This window comes from Musa acuminata, chromosome BXJ3-2 (genome assembly GCF_036884655.1).
Source record: "Musa acuminata AAA Group cultivar baxijiao chromosome BXJ3-2, Cavendish_Baxijiao_AAA, whole genome shotgun sequence".
Lineage (NCBI taxonomy): Eukaryota > Viridiplantae > Streptophyta > Magnoliopsida > Zingiberales > Musaceae > Musa > Musa acuminata.
In genome coordinates, this window is record NC_088350.1 from 32,518,337 (window position 1) to 32,537,481 (window position 19,145).

At 43.6% G+C, this 19,145-nt stretch overlaps 2 protein-coding genes across 8 annotated transcripts; one reads left to right on the forward strand and one right to left on the reverse strand.

Annotated features, from left to right (window-relative positions):
* Positions 1-8,123, forward strand: LOC135632014 (eukaryotic translation initiation factor 4G-like). 7 transcript variants are annotated; one of them, XM_065140279.1, is made up of 9 exons: positions 11-128; positions 1,035-1,181; positions 1,301-1,368; positions 1,460-1,516; positions 1,763-3,223; positions 3,294-6,357; positions 6,487-6,544; positions 7,387-7,581; positions 7,667-8,123. In XM_065140279.1, the coding sequence occupies exons 2-9, from the start codon at positions 1,079-1,081 to the stop codon at positions 8,001-8,003; spliced, it is 5,343 nt and encodes a 1,780-aa protein (XP_064996351.1). In that variant the 5' UTR covers positions 11-128; positions 1,035-1,078; the 3' UTR covers positions 8,004-8,123. The 7 variants fall into 7 exon arrangements, with proteins under 7 accessions (XP_064996346.1, XP_064996351.1, XP_064996350.1 ...); XM_065140278.1 differs by having other exon boundaries at positions 3,294-3,495; positions 3,595-6,544; XM_065140274.1 differs by having other exon boundaries at positions 1-128; positions 1,044-1,181; positions 3,294-6,544.
* Positions 8,124-13,948: 5,825 nt separating this feature from the next.
* Positions 13,949-18,815, reverse strand: LOC103975087 (metacaspase-1). Its single transcript, XM_009390002.3, has 5 exons — positions 18,303-18,815; positions 16,967-17,297; positions 15,371-15,491; positions 14,515-14,721; positions 13,949-14,198 (listed from the first exon to the last, which is right to left on the reverse strand). The coding sequence occupies exons 1-5, from the start codon at positions 18,658-18,660 to the stop codon at positions 14,139-14,141; spliced, it is 1,077 nt and encodes a 358-aa protein (XP_009388277.2). The 5' UTR covers positions 18,661-18,815; the 3' UTR covers positions 13,949-14,138.
* Between the last annotated feature and the right edge of the window lie 330 nt (positions 18,816-19,145).

The window sequence follows — 19,145 nt, forward strand, 5'->3', positions numbered from 1 at the left end:
ACAAGAATCCCACCTTTGAAAAACTCCTCTGTCGTGTGCTGTGCTGTTGCCGATTCCCGCTTCGTTCGCGTCCCTCGAAGCCCTAATCTCCCCTGAATCGCACGGCATTTTCGCTCCCAAGCTCTCAGGTTGGCGATTGGATCCCTTGCACTATCCCCCCAATCACCTCTGTTCAGGTTTTTTCTTCGCTCCGGAGGAAGTGGGGTTAGTTGTTTCTCCTTTCTTGATCGGAATGCTCGCGCAGTTCGTAGGAAGGGCGGAACCTGTGCGATTTGAATGTTCTTTTAGATCGATCGCTCGTCTTTTATTCGTTGGGTTTTTGACATCTCGTCTTTTGTTCCGGCCGCGGTTCTTGTTTAGATTTGGAGGAAGAAGTGCGGTCGGGATTTATCTCCGTAAATCAATCTAGGGCTGAGAGGACCGATGGCCAACTTAGAAAACTCGTCCATCGGGTAGCTCGGGCCAGCAAAGGGGATTCGTAGACACGGGCGGCGGTTCCGCCGCTCCTCTTCCTGTTGTTCCTCCCTCGTTAATCTCCCCATAATTGTCCACGAGCCGAAGGTGCCTGATTTTATCCGTCTTTGTGATTGATACCGTCTGTTCCCCGACGGAATCGTGTTTTCTATTGTTTTGGGTCGAGTAATTAAAAAAAAAAGGATTAGGGTTTGTGAGGGATTCCTTTTGATGTCGGTCTTTGTAGTTTCAAAAAATCTAGTAATGGGCAAGACAGTCAATCTAGGGTAAATCCTGTGAGTGCGAGTTCTGAAGCGAGTGGTTCCCACTGCCACCGCCCATCGGGCTGTTCAGAATGGTGCTGACCCCTCATCGGCGCCCTCTGATGGTATTCTGTTCAATTTAAACTCAAGTTTATTGTTTCTAAAGATTTATTCCTAGGCCTAGCAGTAGCATCCGGGATCTGGAAACTGTTCGAGTTAGCTTTTAGGGTTCGTGTGTAATAGTGATGATTTACTGATAAATATTTTACCTTGTCTTTACTGGAATTATAGAGTGAATTTGATGTTGGCTTCTGATAGGATTTTCAGATGCACAAGCCTCAGGGAGGGCAAAGCCAGTCGATATGCCAACCCCTACAAATGCATCCCGAGCCATTCCTAAGGCACCATCTTCTCAATCTGCTGCTGGAGCTTCAAATTCTGCTGCACCATCGGTACCATCTAAAGGTTCAGCATTGTTCCTTTTGATTAATTGTGTGTTTATTTTCCTCTAAGTTTGTTCCGTATAGGAACTTCAGAAAGGCTGGCTTCTTTATGCTATTCTCATTTCGTGATGCTCTCTTCAGGGGAAACATCCAGCGCTTTTACTCTTCAGTTTGGCTCAATAAATCCTGGCATGATGAACGGATTGCAGGTAACATGATTTTTGGCTACCTCAAGTTGTATTCTTGTGTTGCTTGTGATTTCCTCACTCATACTTGATCATTGCCCATGGATTATTGAAGATTCCTGCTAGGACCAGCTCATCCCCGCCAAATCTGGATGAGCAGAAACATGAACAGGTTTGTGAATATTTTGACACTGCTGCATATATTTTTCCAGTTTGATCATTTTTGTTCATAAAATTATCTAGCATGTAGCTGAGTGTAACTGGATCAGTCTCCCCTTAATGCACTTCATTGCCATATCTTTTTTCCCCATCTAATTGACAGTTGACTTGCATTTATTACACTTTAGCTTCATTAGAGACACTTAGTCGTGTTGAGTTTGATTATCTTACCGATGTTTTAATTCCTTTAACTTTTCAGGCTTGCACTGAGTCATTCAGGGCTGTCCCTGCGTTGCCTACACCTCCTGCCCCAAAACAGCAGCAGCAGCAGCAGCAACAGAACAGAAAGGATGTCAGTGGTGCTCATCAATCTAGCAGTGGGGAGTCCCATTCTTTACCTGAGGTAAAGAGGAATGTTCATGCCCCAATCCCTTCTGCTCCAGTTGTACCACAACCAAAATCATCTGTTCGTCCCATTCCTCGAATGTCTGTGCCTATGCCCATGCCATTTCGACCTCAGCAAGCACAACTTCCTCCTCAATTTATTGGACCCAACCCACAGATGCAATCACCAAGTCTTGCAGCCAATTCACTGCAAATGCCAATGACGTTACCTGTGGGGAATAACACCCGAGTTGTACAGCAGAATTATGTTCCTAATATCCGACCTCATCTTGTGCAACAACAGGCAGTGATGCACCAGGGGCAAAGTTTACGGTTTGCCCCTCCAATTGGTCATCAATTTTCCCCACAGTTAGGTAACTTGGGAACTCCCATTGCTCCACAATTCCCCCAACAGCAGTCTGGTAAATTCGGTGGCCCACATAGGACTGCAGTGAAGATAACACATCCAGAGACTCATGAAGAATTGAGGTTTGAAAGAAAAAAAGATTCTGTTAAGGAAGGTGCGGCCACCGTGCAGAGGCCACTTTCTAGTGTAATTCCTCAGTCTCAATCTATTCCAACATACACTCCCTCTCATCAGATGAATTACTACTCCCCTATACAGCAGACTACTTATAGCCAGTCTCAACTTATTTTCCCCAATACTGTTCCTCCGGTAAGGGGGCAGATGCCTACAAGCTCACAGGCTCCCAGATATAATTATCCAGTTAGTCAATCTGGGCAACACTTGACCTTCACGAGCTCTTCTATGGTGAACAGTGTTCCTGGTGGCAAACCTGCATTTTCATTACCTCGGCATAGTATTTCTGGAGGGACTAAGTTTGAGGTGTTTCCAGTTTCCTCCTCCTTGCCCACTACAGGCCAGGTAACCATGAAGCCACCTGTTAGTTTACAAGGTGAGAAAGTTGGGCTGTCTTTGTCGAGGCCTCCTGTAGTAATTAGCATGCCTTCTAGCATGGCAGAAGCACCTGAATCAGCAAAGATTTCTGCGGATGATACTGTTCCTAATCAAAGACACACAGAATACAGTCCAGATGGACCTTCACAGCAGCCTAAATCAAGTTCAGGATCCTTAAATAATGTTCAGCTGCCTGTCACAGATTCAAGTTCTACTGCTGCTGTTCCTCTTCTCTCAACACTGATATCACTATCTGAAGCTTCATCAGCTTCTGAAACAGCAGCTGGTGATTCTGGATTAGTGCTCACTGGAAATGATTGCAGGAAAAGAGAACCTGCCCGAATATCTGATTCTTTGAAAGATAACCAAAGGAAGCCAAGTAAAAAGGATGTTAGAAACTGCCAACAGCAGCATCAGGTATGTGAGCTTAGTTTTCTTCCTTTCTCTTGGCTTCTTAATTGACATGCAGATATCTGAAATCTTGCAGCTAGATGCAGCTTCTCCTGAAGGAGCAAGACTGTCTCCCTCAAAAGCTACTAAGGTTAGCTCTGTGGGAACTCAGGAAGTATCCACTAAAACTGAGAATATTCAGACTCATTCAGCATTTGATCTGCCTAGTCCAATAAGGACTTCTCCTCAAGCTGAAGACAGTATTTCTCCCGAAGTAGTAGCATCAGAACCAGTTGAAGGTAAGATAATGCCTACTGCATCTGACTCATTTGGATCAATATCTGAGAGGGAAGCACATCACGATTCTGCACTTGGTTATGTTGGCTCATTTGGTGCAGCATCTGATGATGTTTCTATCAAGGATTATGTCCGTGCTGAGGCTACAACTTCTTTGGGCCTTATGGTGGATGGAACTGACTCTGAAAGTTTGGGTGCCAACTTGAGTGTGGTTAACACGATTTTGGATTATAGGAGAGAGGAACTTGGGAAATCTGAAGCATCAAATGATCCATCAAAAGATTTCACTATTTCTAAAGCATGTCCATCTTCTGCCTTAGCAAAGTCTTTTGAGATCACAGATGAAGTTATGATGTTAAAACAAAATGATGGAATAGGAAAAAGTTGGGAAGTGAAATCTAGCAAGTATGACGAAGTGGACATCAAACTTCTTAGTGGCTCCAATGATGATGTCGGTCGTGAAGTGCAGGAAAGTATGACGCTAGATAAACTAAAAAGGCCTATAGATACATCTTTGCACTTAAATGATTCTGAAACTGCATTTGATAAGAATCTTTCATCTGCCAGTGATGTGAATGATAAACTTGATACTTCTTCAACCAAATGTGAAATGAAATACAGCGAGGATGTTGGTTTAACTGATTCTGGTGTGGCACTTTTGGAGACAGCCGCTGTCCATGATACATCTCTTTCTGAGGTGGTACAGAAGCCAGAATCGAAAGCTTTGGATTTACCTGATGATAAATTGGCATCTGCAACAAGCTTGGGGCAGAAGGAGAAGCCTTTACTGGAGACCTTGAAACCTAAGGTTACTGCTGGAAAAAAGAAGAAGAGAAAGGAAATGCTTTCTAAAGCAGATGCTGCAGGGAGTTCTGACCTTTATAATGCGTACAAGTGCCCAGAGGAAAAGCATGAAGATTTCAGTAGGTCAGAAAGTATAGATGGTTCAACGGCCGACACAAAGGTTGCACATCTAAATTCTCGAAGTAAGGAAGATGGACAGAATAAAGCTGAATTGGATGACTGGGAAGTTGCTGCTGACATATCATCACCAAAACTGAAAACATCAGTGCATGGGCATCTAGCTGTGGGAGCAAGGAAGCAATGTGATGATAATGGTTTTGAAGCTACTAATCGAAAGAAATACTCAAGGGATTTTCTAATGACCCTCTCTCAGCAATTTACTGAGATTCCTGTGGGTTTTGAGATTGCTTCCGATATAGCAGACGTGTTGATGAGCATTTCAGTTGGAAAATCACCATCCTCAAGTCCTGGGAGGATCATAGATCGGTCATCGGGTGCTTCTCGGATAGACCGTCGTACAGGTGGCACTTTGGATGATGAAAAATGGACCAGCTCACCTGTCTCTTTTGGCACTGGCCCTGTCTCTGGGCGTGTAGCTGCAAATGTAAGTCTTCGTCCTGGGCAAGGTGCCAGTCATGGTGTTTTGAGAAATCATCGTGGGAAAACGCCCAATCAGTTTGGAGGAGGGATTCCATCAGGACTAGTGCAATCTCAAGGAAGCATGCCACATGGTAATGCTGGTGCAGACAGGTGGCAGCAGGCAAGAGGCTTAATAGCCTCTCCTCAAATACCCTTACATGCAATGCACAAAGCCGAGAAGAAGTATGAAATTCACAAAGTTTCTGATAAGGAAGAGGCAAAACAAAGACAACTAAAAGGCATCCTTAACAAATTGACTCCTCAAAATTTTGACAAGCTCTTTGACCAGGTTAAGGAAGTTAACATCGACAATGCTGTCACTCTTACTGGTGTCATCTCGCAGATCTTTGACAAAGCCTTGACGGAGCCAACCTTTTGTGAAATGTATGCTAATTTCTGTCTTCATCTTGCTGGTGCACTACCGGATTTCAGTGAAAACAATGAAAAAATAACTTTCAAAAGACTGCTCCTGAACAAATGTCAAGAGGAATTTGAAAGAGGGGAGAGAGAACAAGCTGAAGCAAACCAGGTCGAAGAGGAAGGTGACGTCAAACAGTCTGAAGAGGAGAGGGAAGAGAAAAGGCTCCAGGCCCGTAGGCGCATGTTAGGTAATATTCGGTTGATCGGGGAATTATACAAAAAGAAGATGTTAACTGAGAGAATTATGCATGAGTGCATCAAGAAGTTGCTGGGAAATTGTCAGAATCCTGATGAAGAGGATGTTGAAGCACTGTGCAAATTGATGAGTACAATTGGCGAGATGATAGACCATGCAAAGGCAAAGGAACATATGGATGCATATTTTGACATGATAACTAAGTTATCAACAAATCAGAAGCTGTCATTACGTGTTAGATTTATGTTGAAAGATGCAATTGATCTTAGGAAAAACAAATGGCAGCAAAGAAGGAAAGTTGAGGGGCCAAAGAAGATTGAGGAGGTTCACAGGGATGCTGCTCAAGAAAGGCAAGCTCAATCAAGTAGATTGGCTCGTGGCCCTGTCATCAATAATATTCCGAGACGTAGTCATGCAGTTGATTATAGCCACCGTGGGTCATCTTCATCGACCTCTTCAAGTTCCCATCAGGTTGGTGGGCCCCGTGGATTGCCATCTCATGTTCGTGGCCATGGAGCTCAAGATGTGCGGTTGGAGGAGAGACATCAGTCTGAATCGAGGACTATGTCACTTCCCCTTCCACATAGGGGTACTAATGATGATTCTATTACTCTTGGTCCTCAGGGTGGCCTGGCCAGGGGAATGTCTATCAGAGGACATTCATCAACATCTAATGTATCAGCTGCTGAAAGTTCTCCGGTTGTTGGGGATCTTCATAGAATGACACCGGGTCCCAATGGTACTAATGGTATGGCTGATAGGATTTCTGGAGCAACATACAATCAACTAAGTCATCAAGATCATGGTAATAACTACAGCAGCAGAGACTTTAAGGTTTTAGGTCCTGCTTTTGAGAGATCTGCCACATCTGCCCTACCTGCTGGGCGAACTAATGACACTTTAGGTAGCACCCTAACTGCAGTTTCTGAAACAGGAACATTTCCAGAAGTTCTGCAAGAAAAATCAATTTCAGCAATTAAAGAGTACTACAGGTATTGTTCCCTATCATGTGTTTTGTATACTGTGCAAGTTTTGGTTGTGATAATTGGGACTAGTCTCTGTTTTTCATATTGACTAGGCTTTCCTGTCGTTTGGGTTTGCATGATGGGAGTACACAAATTATCTTCGGCCTTATTGATGATATTTTTCATATTAGTCTTTTGGTTTATCTTATTATTTATAGTTTAGCTTATTGTTGTGAACATGTATTAATCTTTTCACTGTATGAATCTCTAACCTCTTTGTGCTTTGTTCATCTCAGTATTAACATGAAATGGTTGAAGGGTTGGATTGTCTTTCAAACTGAAGATCAATGAAAATTTTGAACATCCTTTAAGAGAAATATTACCTTTTACCTATTTCTTTCCAGTTTGAGGAGGACTATTATTCAAACTTACAACAATATGGTTGTTCCTTTACAATCTGGTGACTACGGTTTGAGTAATTAAAAACAATATCCCTATATGTAATGGTTATGCTGTGTACATCGACCCTCTTTAAACCCCGTATTGGTGAAAGCTTCGTGCATAGAGTTCTCTCAATTCTTGCTCTTCTAATAAACAAAGTCAAAACAAGACAAGGATGCTCTTATATCTCAATTTGTGAGTTTAGTTGCTTGGTAGTAAGAACTACCAATTTAGCTCAGATGACCAAGGAGCAACTTTGGATTAAAGTTTTTCACATGTCATTTTTCTCTTCTCTCATCTAGCTTTCATCTGCCATTAATCTACATAGTCATTGCTTTATTGCATTAGATACTGTTGCTGTTATTTTTTATATCAGAAGTTCTTTGGTCTTTGACTGGAAATAATGTAAAACCTACCTTTTTCTTCAGCGCCAAGGATGAGAACGAGGTTGTATTGTGCATCAAGGAATTAAATGCTCCAAGTTTTTATCCTACCATGATATCATTATGGGTCAGCGACTCCTTTGAGAGAAAAGACATGGAAAGGGATCTTCTGGCGAAGCTTATAATCAACCTCTGCAATTCCAGAGATTGCTTGCTTAGTCGAGCACAGCTACTCCAAGGGTACGAATGGTCTAGAGAAACCAACTTAGGTACATCGTCTTATTATCGATAACATTTTCACTGATCACCACTTGGTTGTTGTCAGGTTTGAATCCGTTGTTTCTTTGTTGGAGGACGCTGTAAATGACGCCCCAAGAGCAGCAGAGTTTCTTGGTCGTCTATTTGCCATAATTGTTATGGAAAAAGTGGTGCCTTTGAGAGATTTAGGGAGACTGATACTTGAAGGAGGCGAGGAACCAGGCCGTGCGAGAGAGGTTGGACTTGCAGCAGAGGTTCTTGGTAGCATCCTCGAGACCGTAAAGTCAAAAGGAGGGGACTCCGTTTTGAATGACATTCTGGGTAGCTCCAATCTACAGCTAGAAGATTTCCGGCCTCCGCAGCAGATCAAATCCAATAAGTTGGATGCATTTCTTCAGAGTTAGAAGGATGCTATGTGCAGGGCAACACATGGGTATTTAGGTTCACTAGGGCTTTTCATCCAGGAAAACATGGTACAATTGGTCTTTATTTATGCATGCGTGCCGTCGGTGCCATTGGGGTTGTGATACGTGATGAACGACTTCCTAATTAGTGGGCATTAGCAGAAGGGAATGATGGAGGTAAAGCCCAAGCCTTTTTGACCTGTGGTAGATAAAGGGTAGTTTGACCCGGAAGAGAGACCGACTTGTGAACATTGATTAATTCATATTCATTTATTTTATTTACAACAATCGTTCTTTCTTGCAACTTGGTATGGCTAACAATGACGAGGGCCGAAATATTAGCCCAAGTCATCGTGGTTTATGTGTTTGATTTGATGCATTGTTCTCCAACCTTACTTACGACTCTCTCTCTCTCTCTCTCCGGTTAGAATGTTAGTATTTCTATGGTTATAAAAATAAAACATTTAGATAAAATATTTATCAACTGAAACATAAATAAAAAATAAAAAATAATTTTAATATTTTATTTGATGATGGTAGATAATGTCGATGGCGGGAAATGATAGTACCGTTGTATCACGGACAAACTTCTAAACAAGATGTTTGATGTAATGCTTATGTATGTCCGTGTCTTTTGGCATGTTCATGCTTTGTACAGCATGTAGAGGGGTGGCCGAAGGCTTAATAATCCTATTTTAGTTGGGTTGGTGGCCTCTTTAGGCTTGTAATATAAAGGTTGTGTCATGTGGACACATGTGAGAGATTTTTGGTCTATAATGGACCATTTTACCCTTTGTTGTGCAACTATTCAGAGCTTGTAAAGTCTGTTTGTAATTTGTATTGTCTATGAAGTGTTTTTCGGAGATGTTTGCTTGTGGATCCCGATTGAGGTGTTTCCTTTAACTCGTTCTCTCTCTTTCGTGGGTCCTAAGAGACATGGGAGACTTCGGGGAGGCTGACCTTTGCGGACAGACACACAAGGGTGCCGCACGACTTAGGCAAAACAAGCTAAGTCCATGACAGATGGTATCAGAGCGGGACAAGCACTCATAGAAACACTTAGCATGCAAACGTGGGGGACCTAGCGGGGTTGTGTTGAGGGCAGTCAGCACACGCGCGACCGTTTAGGGGAAAACGAGCATGGAGATGTAGGGAAAAGGAGTCGCTCGGAGGAGTGGGCATCTGACATTGGCATTCAGAGGAATGGCCAACCCTTCGCGCAAGAGGCACCACGAGAACAGGCAAGCTTGGAAGAATTTGGAGCGCACAAAGGTTGGGATGGCTGAGTTTGAGTTGCGGCTCAACGTTGACAACTATACTTGATGGTGCTCAAGGCAAGCGAGGCGCTTGAGAAAGGATGAGACCATGCAAGGTGGAATGAGTTACTCAGCGGCCGAAAGAGTTGTGTAAAGCTCACAGATGTGCGAGGAATTACTAACTCGAAGAATTCAGTACTCATACGTGGGCTTGTATGCGGACGATGGAATGTTCGCGGCCATCCCAAGGCGACCGAAACTCGGCGCCATGGAGCATTGAAACTTTCTCTTCGGCATGTGAAGGATACGTCCGTAGGAGGCTGAAGTGCGCAATGAGTTCAGCATGTTGCTAGGCCTTGAGTGGTACAGCAGGGGCTATATTAACGTGGAGTCGCAATCTAGTAAGTGCGTTTGCAGGTGGCAGAACAATGCACAGTTTGGTCAGCAGATCAGAGTAGTCCAAGGGGATGGTGGTCTCCGAAACGAAAAGAGATGTTGCTCCAATGGGACAGTTATCCAGGAGAGATAAGTCCCGGCTCTCCAGAGGGAGAATCACGTGCGACGGACCGCACATGCTGAGGAGGAGTACCTCAACAAACAACAACTCCACGAAGCTCAATGGACCGAGCAAGCGGCGAGGAGTCGTCGCATGATCTCGCTCGGGAGAATGCATTGGTGGATGCATTGCGAGATCAAGTGGGGGAGCGACCCAAAGCAACTCAAATGAAGGCACACTTGGAGTCGATATGGAGATCGGACTTAAGGGAGGGCTGACCCGTGGAATGGTAGGCGCGAGGGCCACCATCGACTCAATGCAAAAACGAGGAGCGGAGCAACTTGGGTGTAACTTGGTGAAGTACCCAAGCCGCATGAAGGGAGCCATCATAGAAGTTGGAACATGGAGCAGAGGCACAGTGCTTTCCTTAGACAGAGGTCAAGGACATGAACTCTTGCAGAGGCAAGAGTAGGATCATGTTGTTCCATGGGTCATTCATTCTATCAGAGAGGACTCATCTTGCATGGTGCCAAAGATGAAGGGAGCTTCTGGGCACATGCACCTTATCTCGAAGGAACATTTGATGGAGGAACTAAGGCGACTCAATTTACGGAGGCGAAGTTGGGTTCAGAAGGCCTTAGCACGGGGCAAGAGGACGGAGAGGCGGGTACTCTTGAAGAATATGTCACAGTGTCACCATTCAAATTGCCATGAAGGAAGCAGTGCGCAGCGGAGATTGTGCTGGTAGGGGCAGAGGCCCAGGATCCAGACAAAGATGAAGGGAGCTTCTGGGCACATGCACCTTATCTCGGAGGAACATTTGATGGAGGAACTAAGGCGACTCAATTTACGGAGGCGAAGTTGGGTTCAAAAGGCCTTAGCACGGGGCAAGAGGACGGAGAGGCGGGTACTCTTGAAGAATATGCCACAGTGTCGCCATTCAAGTTGCCATGAAGGAAGCAGTGCGCAGCGGAGATTGTGCTGGTAGGGGCAGAGGCCCAGTATCCAGACAATGGTGTACAAATTATAGTGAAGTCGGTGGACTTCGGGAGCTACTAGGCGACGGACTGTCCTAGAGCGGTGCTTTATCTAGGTGTGCAATGGAGACCCTACGATGTATTGGCAGAGGCCACACATGGAGGGTTCACAATTCGAGTTTATTCCACAAGGATCAGAATGCAATGGAGATGTCACCAGGAGGCGACATGGTGCAGCGGATCGTGGTGGAACAGTTCGTGGCAATGTGATACACACGATTGAAGCCCGTGAGGGACTAGATCATATAGAGGTATGATCGGGAGCTACTGGAAGCTCCACTTCGGTGAACAACACGACGCCAAGAAGGGCTATGGATTCAAGGAGTGAAGGCCATGGTACCGCAGAGGCGGGTCTTCCGTGCGTGCATCGAATTTTGCATCGGATGAAAACCTTGGTCATCAGCATATGGGGGCTGTGTTCCACCAAGGGAAAAGTTCGAATGCAAGTATCAGTGAGTTCCATGGGAGGGACTTGATCATGCAGAGGTATGATCAAAGCAGTTGGAGAGTTGGACTGCTCCAGAGCTCATATTCGCTTAAGGGAGCCCGGCAAGTCAGAGGACAAGGCCGAGTAAGCGAACGTTGTTACCAAGGAAGCTAAGGAGAACAGAATCGGTGCAAACTCTACAACGTGATAGCAGAGGCCATGCATGGGAGTTGCAGTCTGTCTTTCCATCGACCAAACGGACTGCTTGGAGAACACAGAGGTGTTGAAGCAGAGGGTCGAAAGGGGCGAGGAAGCAACGACGAGTCCAGAGGGACTTAGCTACCCAAAATCAAGCATCAGTTAGAATAGAGGTGAACTCGGAGGAGGGCCACAGAGGCATATCTATTGATCATAAAGAAAAGGGATACAGATGCGAGACGACGGATAGTAGTGCCATGGGCATGGCAGCGCCATGGTACCGCAGAGGCGGGACTTCCGTGAAAGTCATTGATCCCTTGCTCTCATGGAGGGAGAGCGCTTGGTCGTGAAAGGGGCCGAGGAGGTGGAGCATGCAGAGGCAATCTCTAAGTACTTAGACAAGGCTGAAGGGCAGAGGCCGAGGAACTTCGTAAGACCGGTGTCAATGTGCTTCTCATCAAGATAGCCGAAAGTGAAGGACTTCGGGTCATGTAAGAGTGCATAACCAAGGAACGAAGCAGGCAGTACGCGGTGCTGTACCTTTGCTACTCAGTGGAGTAGGCGGCAGGGTTGATGGAGAAGACGGTACAATCCCAGAAGCGACCAAACCTATGAGAGAACTACTCCAAGTTGGGGTGAAAACTTCCTGTATTCCAGAAGTTTAATGGCATTGAGAAGGTGAATCACAGTAGCTAACTCAACGCAAGGAGTGCAAACACTTCAAGTGCTTCAGAAGTGTGAGCAAAGAGCAGACGAAGGCCAGTAACCAGCTCGATGCATGGAGTACAACCTCGAGGAGGCGGACGAAGTCAAGTAACCTTTGCCTTCTCAACTCTTAAGAGAATGGGCGAAATCGAGTACCCCAATTCTCTTATCTATCTAGCAGAGGAGCTCTGCACAAGTTCAAAGACCCTTCGAAGATAATGGAAGACAATAGTTGTCAAATCCTCACCAACGGTGATCAGTGCTACTGAGAGTAGATTGTCTACTTCATTTCCCAACGAAATGGCAATCGAAAGCGGAAGTGATGCGAACCTACTTGGATGTGACAACTAAGTGAAAGAAGAGTCAATGAGCAAATTTTGTGGAGAAAGGACCAAAAACTTTAGAAGTTTGCGAGACGATGCTCGTTAAAGCTCCAACAAGCATCCACCCAGTTCAAGCAGCATGAGGAATTTGAGAGACTGGCACAATAAGGATGGTCTTTTCCTTCATCTGGGGGATCCGCAGGAATCAACAAGGATCAACACAACTCAGCCAACCCCACACCAGAGTCAGAGTCATTGGTGAGTTGAAGCAGCATGGCGGATCAAAGGTTCGACTACTCAAAAATAGCAGCGGAGAGCAGCTAGGAGCCAAGAGGCGCATTGTAGCTGGAGTAGAAGATTGAAGACTCAGCAAAGGCGAGGAGTTGCAATGGCGACAAAGGCTTCAACGAGGACGTCGAAGGAATAAGTGGGGGAGAATGTCACGGACAAACTTCTAAACAAGATGTTTGATGTAATGCTTATGTATGTCCGTGTCTTTTGGCATGTTCATGCCTTGTACAGCATGTAGAGGGCCGGCCAAAGGCTTAATAGTCTCATTTTAGTTGGGTTGGTGGCCTCTTTAAGCTTGTAATATAAAGGTTGTGTTATGTGGACACGTGTGAGAGATTTTCGGTCTATAATGGACCATTTTACCCTTTGTTGTGCAACTATTCAGAGCTTGTAAAGTCTGTTTGTAATTTGCATTGTCTATGAAGTGTTTTTCGGAGATGTTTGCTTGTGGATCCCGATTGAGGCGTTTCCTCTAACTCGTTCTCTCTCTTTCGTGGGTCCTAAGGGACATGGGAGACTTCGGGGAGGCTGACCTTTGCGGACGAACACGCAAGGGTGCCGCACGATTTAGGCAAAACCAGCTAAGTCCGTGACAGTTGGGGGCTGCAGGTGGGTTTTATGAATGGAAAGAACAACGATGAAAGGTGAGGGCTACTTTACATTTGCGTTAGTGTCAATGCAAATACTGAACAATGAAAGGACCATTGATATAGATGTCGAGTAGTATCACTCGACAACTACGTAAACATCGATGCAGATGCAGAGTAATGCTGCTTGGTATTTGCATCAGTGGTCTTTTCATCGCTTGATATTTACGTCGATACCAACATAGATATAGAGTGACCCTCACCTCTTGCCAGTCGCCCTTCTCATCCATAATAATCATCCATGATCCTTAACGATGTTGTCATCAATTGAAATATTAAAATTATATTTATATTTTATATTTTTATATTTTCATTAATAAAATTAAAAATAAATAAACTTAGATATTTCGTTTTTATAGTTATAATAATATACTTTTATAGTTGTAATAATATTAATATAATTTGTTGATAGTTAACCCTCTGTGCTACGCTGACAAAATCGAGCAAGCCAACGGCCGAACAGAAGCTAAAACCGTCGAGCGTTCTCGCATATTTTTTGGAGAAAGAGGAAAGCGTCGTTTCACGTGCAGTAGCCGAGTTGTAATTCTTAGGACACAGACGGAAGTACAAAAAGCTCTCAATGCAATTAAAGAAATGAAAACAGTAGTCTAAAAATTGTGAATGTAAGTTCTTTCTTACAACAAAAGAAACGAAAAAAGATAAGTCCTACTAGGAATTGTGAATCACACAATTTTACATCGTGTAAATATTCGGGTACTGTACTGTTAAGCGTTGGAGAATCAGCAGCTGGCACATCATAGAGAGAAGGGCTTCGAGTACACATCGAATTGTTCCCACGCAGTCAGTTGTGGTTCCTGCAATAATATATCCATAATAAATGATGATATTTGTTGTTGCAGATCCACTCAAACTCAAACTATGCCACAGATCAAGACTCCCAGAAGGGACACTCCCAGGGATAACATAAAAGAAACAATGCACGGGGTAAAGACATGGAAATCAGCCTTTTTCTGTCTGGGCTAACTTTTTAAAAGGTTATATGTCAACCATGCAACCCAAGTGCTGTGGGAGCATTAACCTCATTCGGTCATATAATGACCCAACATATGAGACGATGCATGGGTCAGGTGGAGAGAGGGAGAGAGAGAGAGAGAGAGGATTCCAGATTACCTGTCGCAGCCCACCACTTAAACTGCCTCCTGTCAACAGCATGGTGAGGAGTGATGTTACAGGACCTCCACCCATGGCATCACCGGTGCTCCTGATGGTTGTTCGCATCGAGTTCAGTATGCTTCCGTAGGTAGCCCCATGACCACGCTCGATGGCTTGGATAAAGCAGAAGGTCATTGCACCCGTGGAGGTGATTCTTGATAGAGCCTACACAAAGAAACAGAAGCTTTAGCTGTTGCATGGATTGATCAAGTAGTACAAAGATCTGGCTTCACAAGTTTCATTAGCTTGTTGGAGACCTCAAGAGTGGTCAAATTTTTAACTCATAATGGTTCTTAAGACCAGTAAGCAATAGCAAATATATGATGGAGCTTTGTGAACAAACTAAGAGTGCAGTTCAATAAATTTGTACAATACGGAACTAAAAGGAGTTAATTACCACAAAGTTGCCATCTCTATTTGAAATTCAAACATGAGCTGAGATGAGACAAGACTTGTTAGTTTGTTAAACATTTTTAAAAAGCTTTTATCCTTCCCATGTTCCTGCAAGTAATTCTAGTAGCTGCTGCTATCGATGGAGAACTTCTCTGACACCTAATACATTTTATCTTTGCAACAGGTAATTTTCCAGAACACTATGATGTTTTTACTTTTTGAGCTCCAATGTTTCTGAGGGCTTTTAGTACCTTTTTGTAGCTTTCATGTTAAATTCTACTTCATTGTTGAAAGACAAAAGTCCATATGTCATAACTTTTGGCTGGTAATTGAAACCATTTTTACAATGGATCGAATACTTTTTTTGAGGAAACTCATCCTCTGCCTAAGTTGGATTAGTTGCCAAAAGAAGAGAGGTTACCGAGGTATCAGCAGAGGTTTGGTCATCATCGCAACCACTGAAGGAAATGGCTTCACCACCACTTGTACCTTTCCAAACACCAGATCGAGGGCGATGATCTTCCCATATATATTGTCCGCTCCTACATTGATAAATATGATATCAATTAACTATAGCAAAATAATAAAATATATTCTACTAATTTTAATTGTTCAAGAGATAGGCAAATGATATTGGTTCTTCATCCAAAATGAAGAGAGTGCCACACAAACACTATCTGACGTCAGTACTTGGCATGGCAAAGTAACAAATGTGAAAAACATCAGCTAGTCAACTGCAAACTTATTCCTTATTGTTCTTTTAGACTAATCTTTTTCATGGTGAGACAGAATCAGGAGTAAAAAGCTACAAATCCACAAACAGGATACCATCAGTCTGACATAAGGATTACCAATGTGGTAAGACAATGGCTAGTCAAAAAGCAAGTGTAATTTTGCTCACAAAAGCTTCTGACTGTTGTTCTCCTAATCTGACTTGACAGAAGCTAATTTGTAGAATTAACCACTACAGCTAACTGGATCATCCCATTTTCTGCACAAAAATTACATTTAACAGTATATGTCACATGTTTCCTGGATATGCTGAACATGATGCTATGTGTTTCAAGGGGATGGAATTCATCCTGAACAGGTTCATTGCCGAGCTCATGCCATCTTAAACACACAAAGCACATCCACAGGACATATATACATACATACATATATATACATATATACTTACATATATATATATATATATGTTTAGAAATTAAAGTACATGAAATTCTTAAAGGTAGAACTTTCATGCAAATGGAATTCAGTACTTTTGTGAACAATTAGACAAAATTAATACATCGTAATTACTAAAATTTAAACTTCTGATCATGGACTTGAGAAACTTATTATAGATCCTTTCTTTTTTTTTGCAAAACTAAAAAACTCCTGATTATGTGTTTCAACAATATTAGCATAATATTTCATCCAAGAAAGAGTGATTATCACCATTCAGATGAGTTCTTCGGACACTGCATTTCACTGGAAACTAGATGGTTTTATCTTATTAATGCAGGAAATAGTGTGGTGAACAAACTTGATAGTGTGAGCTAGATGCATCTAAACTTACCAAAGACTATGTTGGGCTAGTGATGCATCACAGGTATGGGCCTACTCTAGCTAATAACCCATGTATATTGATAGGGACACCAGGACAACCAACTTCGACAATAGTGAACCTTTGGACTTAATTTTTTTCCTAACTAGCTTGAGTACATAAGGAATTCTAAAGGCCATTGAATTTACTGAAAACAACAACAATGATATTCCAAAGCTCATGTGCAACCCAACCTACTATAAGTTTAAAAAATATGATGGCTGCTAAACTTGTCCATTGAATTCTTGCAAAAGAATATTTTATAAGATTAATGTCAGATTGCCAAAAGGGAGAGACTCAATGCAAATTTAACAAGCAACGATTATCACATATCATTGAACATGTCATAAAAAGTAAAAACAACAGAAAAGTTAGACAATATTATGAAGGAATAGAGAAAAGAAAGAACAATCTGAAATAGGTCAATACCTATTCATCCTACAGAGGAAAGGTAAATCCAGTACAGTACCACTGTGGCAAGCATCTATTATTGCATGAAGCTTTACTCCATGAGGAAGCGGTCTCACAATTGTTGCATTGATTTCATCATCTACAATCATTCCTTGTGATTCAAAGTCCAGAGGACACAAGGTTTCATCGTAGCCATCAACCTCATCTGAGTGATAGCTCCTTTGTTGCGAACCATGGCCAGAATAATGGAATACCAATGAGTCTCCTGGTTGACAGCCTTGTACAAGCCAATATAGGGCCATCCTTATATTATGCTTTGTCGGGAACTTATATGGATCAGTCTCTTCTTCTGCGAATTAATTATCTATCTTAGAACTGCTTTATTTAAGAGAGCAGATATATGGGAAAGATGATTTAATGCCACAAAATTGAATGATGTGTGAAATGATATATGCAGTTTCAACAAACTCATGAAACATACAATTTATATTAGGCTTGAAGGAGGAGAGATCCCACACATATAGGAGCGGAACAACCATATTATCAAGAAACCATCATTTATTCAGCAAATGCAAAGTAGACAAACATTTTGTAGGATGCAACAACACATTACAACCTTAAGAATGTATATACCAAGTCATATATATTTCAGAGGAGCAAGCTTAATGTGACACTAAGGTCTGTGCTTGTCATACACTGACAACGCAAAAGAAGAATGCTCCACTAGGGAGTCAAACAGTGGAGGCCAGCATCTACGTGTGAAATAGAAATTTTCTTAATAATACCTGGGAACCTGACTAAGATAAAAGTAACAATAGATGAAATCATAAGAGAGAGGCTTCGTGGACTATTTGATTAATAACTACAGACGATCACACATTTCCTTGTTTTCTTTTGACACTTTTGGTGTTAGTAAATATTGTACACAAGAGTGTGTTGCATTTTCTCCCTTCTTGTTAAGCAATTTGAGAGCAAAAACTATCTTATGGAGTATTCACCTGGTTGAACAACATATCAACTCTTCCTAAGGAAGTAGAGGAACCTTGGCTCATTCCTCGAGACAATTATCACCATAGTAGTTATGAGATTGTGCGGAGAAATATTATTAGAAAGAAAAAGGCATCCGGAGACCATTGAAAGTCTTTTGTGGACGAAGCCGTAGATTATCTGCAGGGCCACGTCTTTCAAGATCAATGCTATTTTGACGACCGAGGCAATTAACAAACGATGCTATTCAATCCTGACTTGCCGATCCAAACTGGACAACAATTTCAAGACTACGCTATCAAGCACCAGAAAGCTGGATTCCAAGAAAGGAAAGATCGAACCGAGGAGGAGGGTAAAGGTGGCGCACCGGTGAGCATGATGATCGAGGACTCTGGGAAGTCGAAGCGGTTGATGAGGAGGTAGCGCATACACTTGGCGTCGTTGATGCAACCTTTGAGCTCGTGCCGGGAGTAACGGTACGAGATCCCGCAGATCACGGCCCTCTTCCTCCCGTGCGGCGTCGGCGGAGGACCCCACGGCGTACCGGCGCCGGGCGACGGGGCTGCAGGGGGGCGGTAGCCCTGGGAGGCCGCCGGGGCGGGGGCGCCGCGGGGGTCGGGGATGTAGGTGACGGCCTGGCAGAGGGCGCAGCGGATGGACTTGGCCCCCGGCGGAAGCTGGAGCGGCGTCCGGCAGCCGGAGCAATCGACGAGCATCAAAGACATCGTCGCGGCGGGGACGCGGCGGTTACGGTGTCGCGTGGAGGCGCGTGCTTCTTTGGCTCAGCGGAAGACGAAAGGAGAAAGAAAGGGGGAGGAACATGCGATCCCTTCTTCGAGAAGTTGTTTCGCTTTGGATTGGATCCCTTAACCAAGAGGACGAAGTAAGTTCAACGGTCACGATGGAGTGTTGTTGGTGGTGTAGACGGTCACGATGGGAAGTTGCTTCAGTTATGGGATCTCCTGCGGGATGATTCACTCGTTGGACCATTCGATGTCAAACACAAATCACAGCCGTCGACCAACCCGCGGACTCTCCATCGCGACCCACCGACACATGTCCTCATCAGGGCCATCGCAATCGTCGACGCGTTGTCGTCGAGGCACATACCAACCGTCCACTTTTATTAGCCAACACGACTCTGAATGGGTTCTGATCAACCTAAAAGCCAATCTAAGCTCAACTTGAGTTCGACGTCATCCTCGTCCAA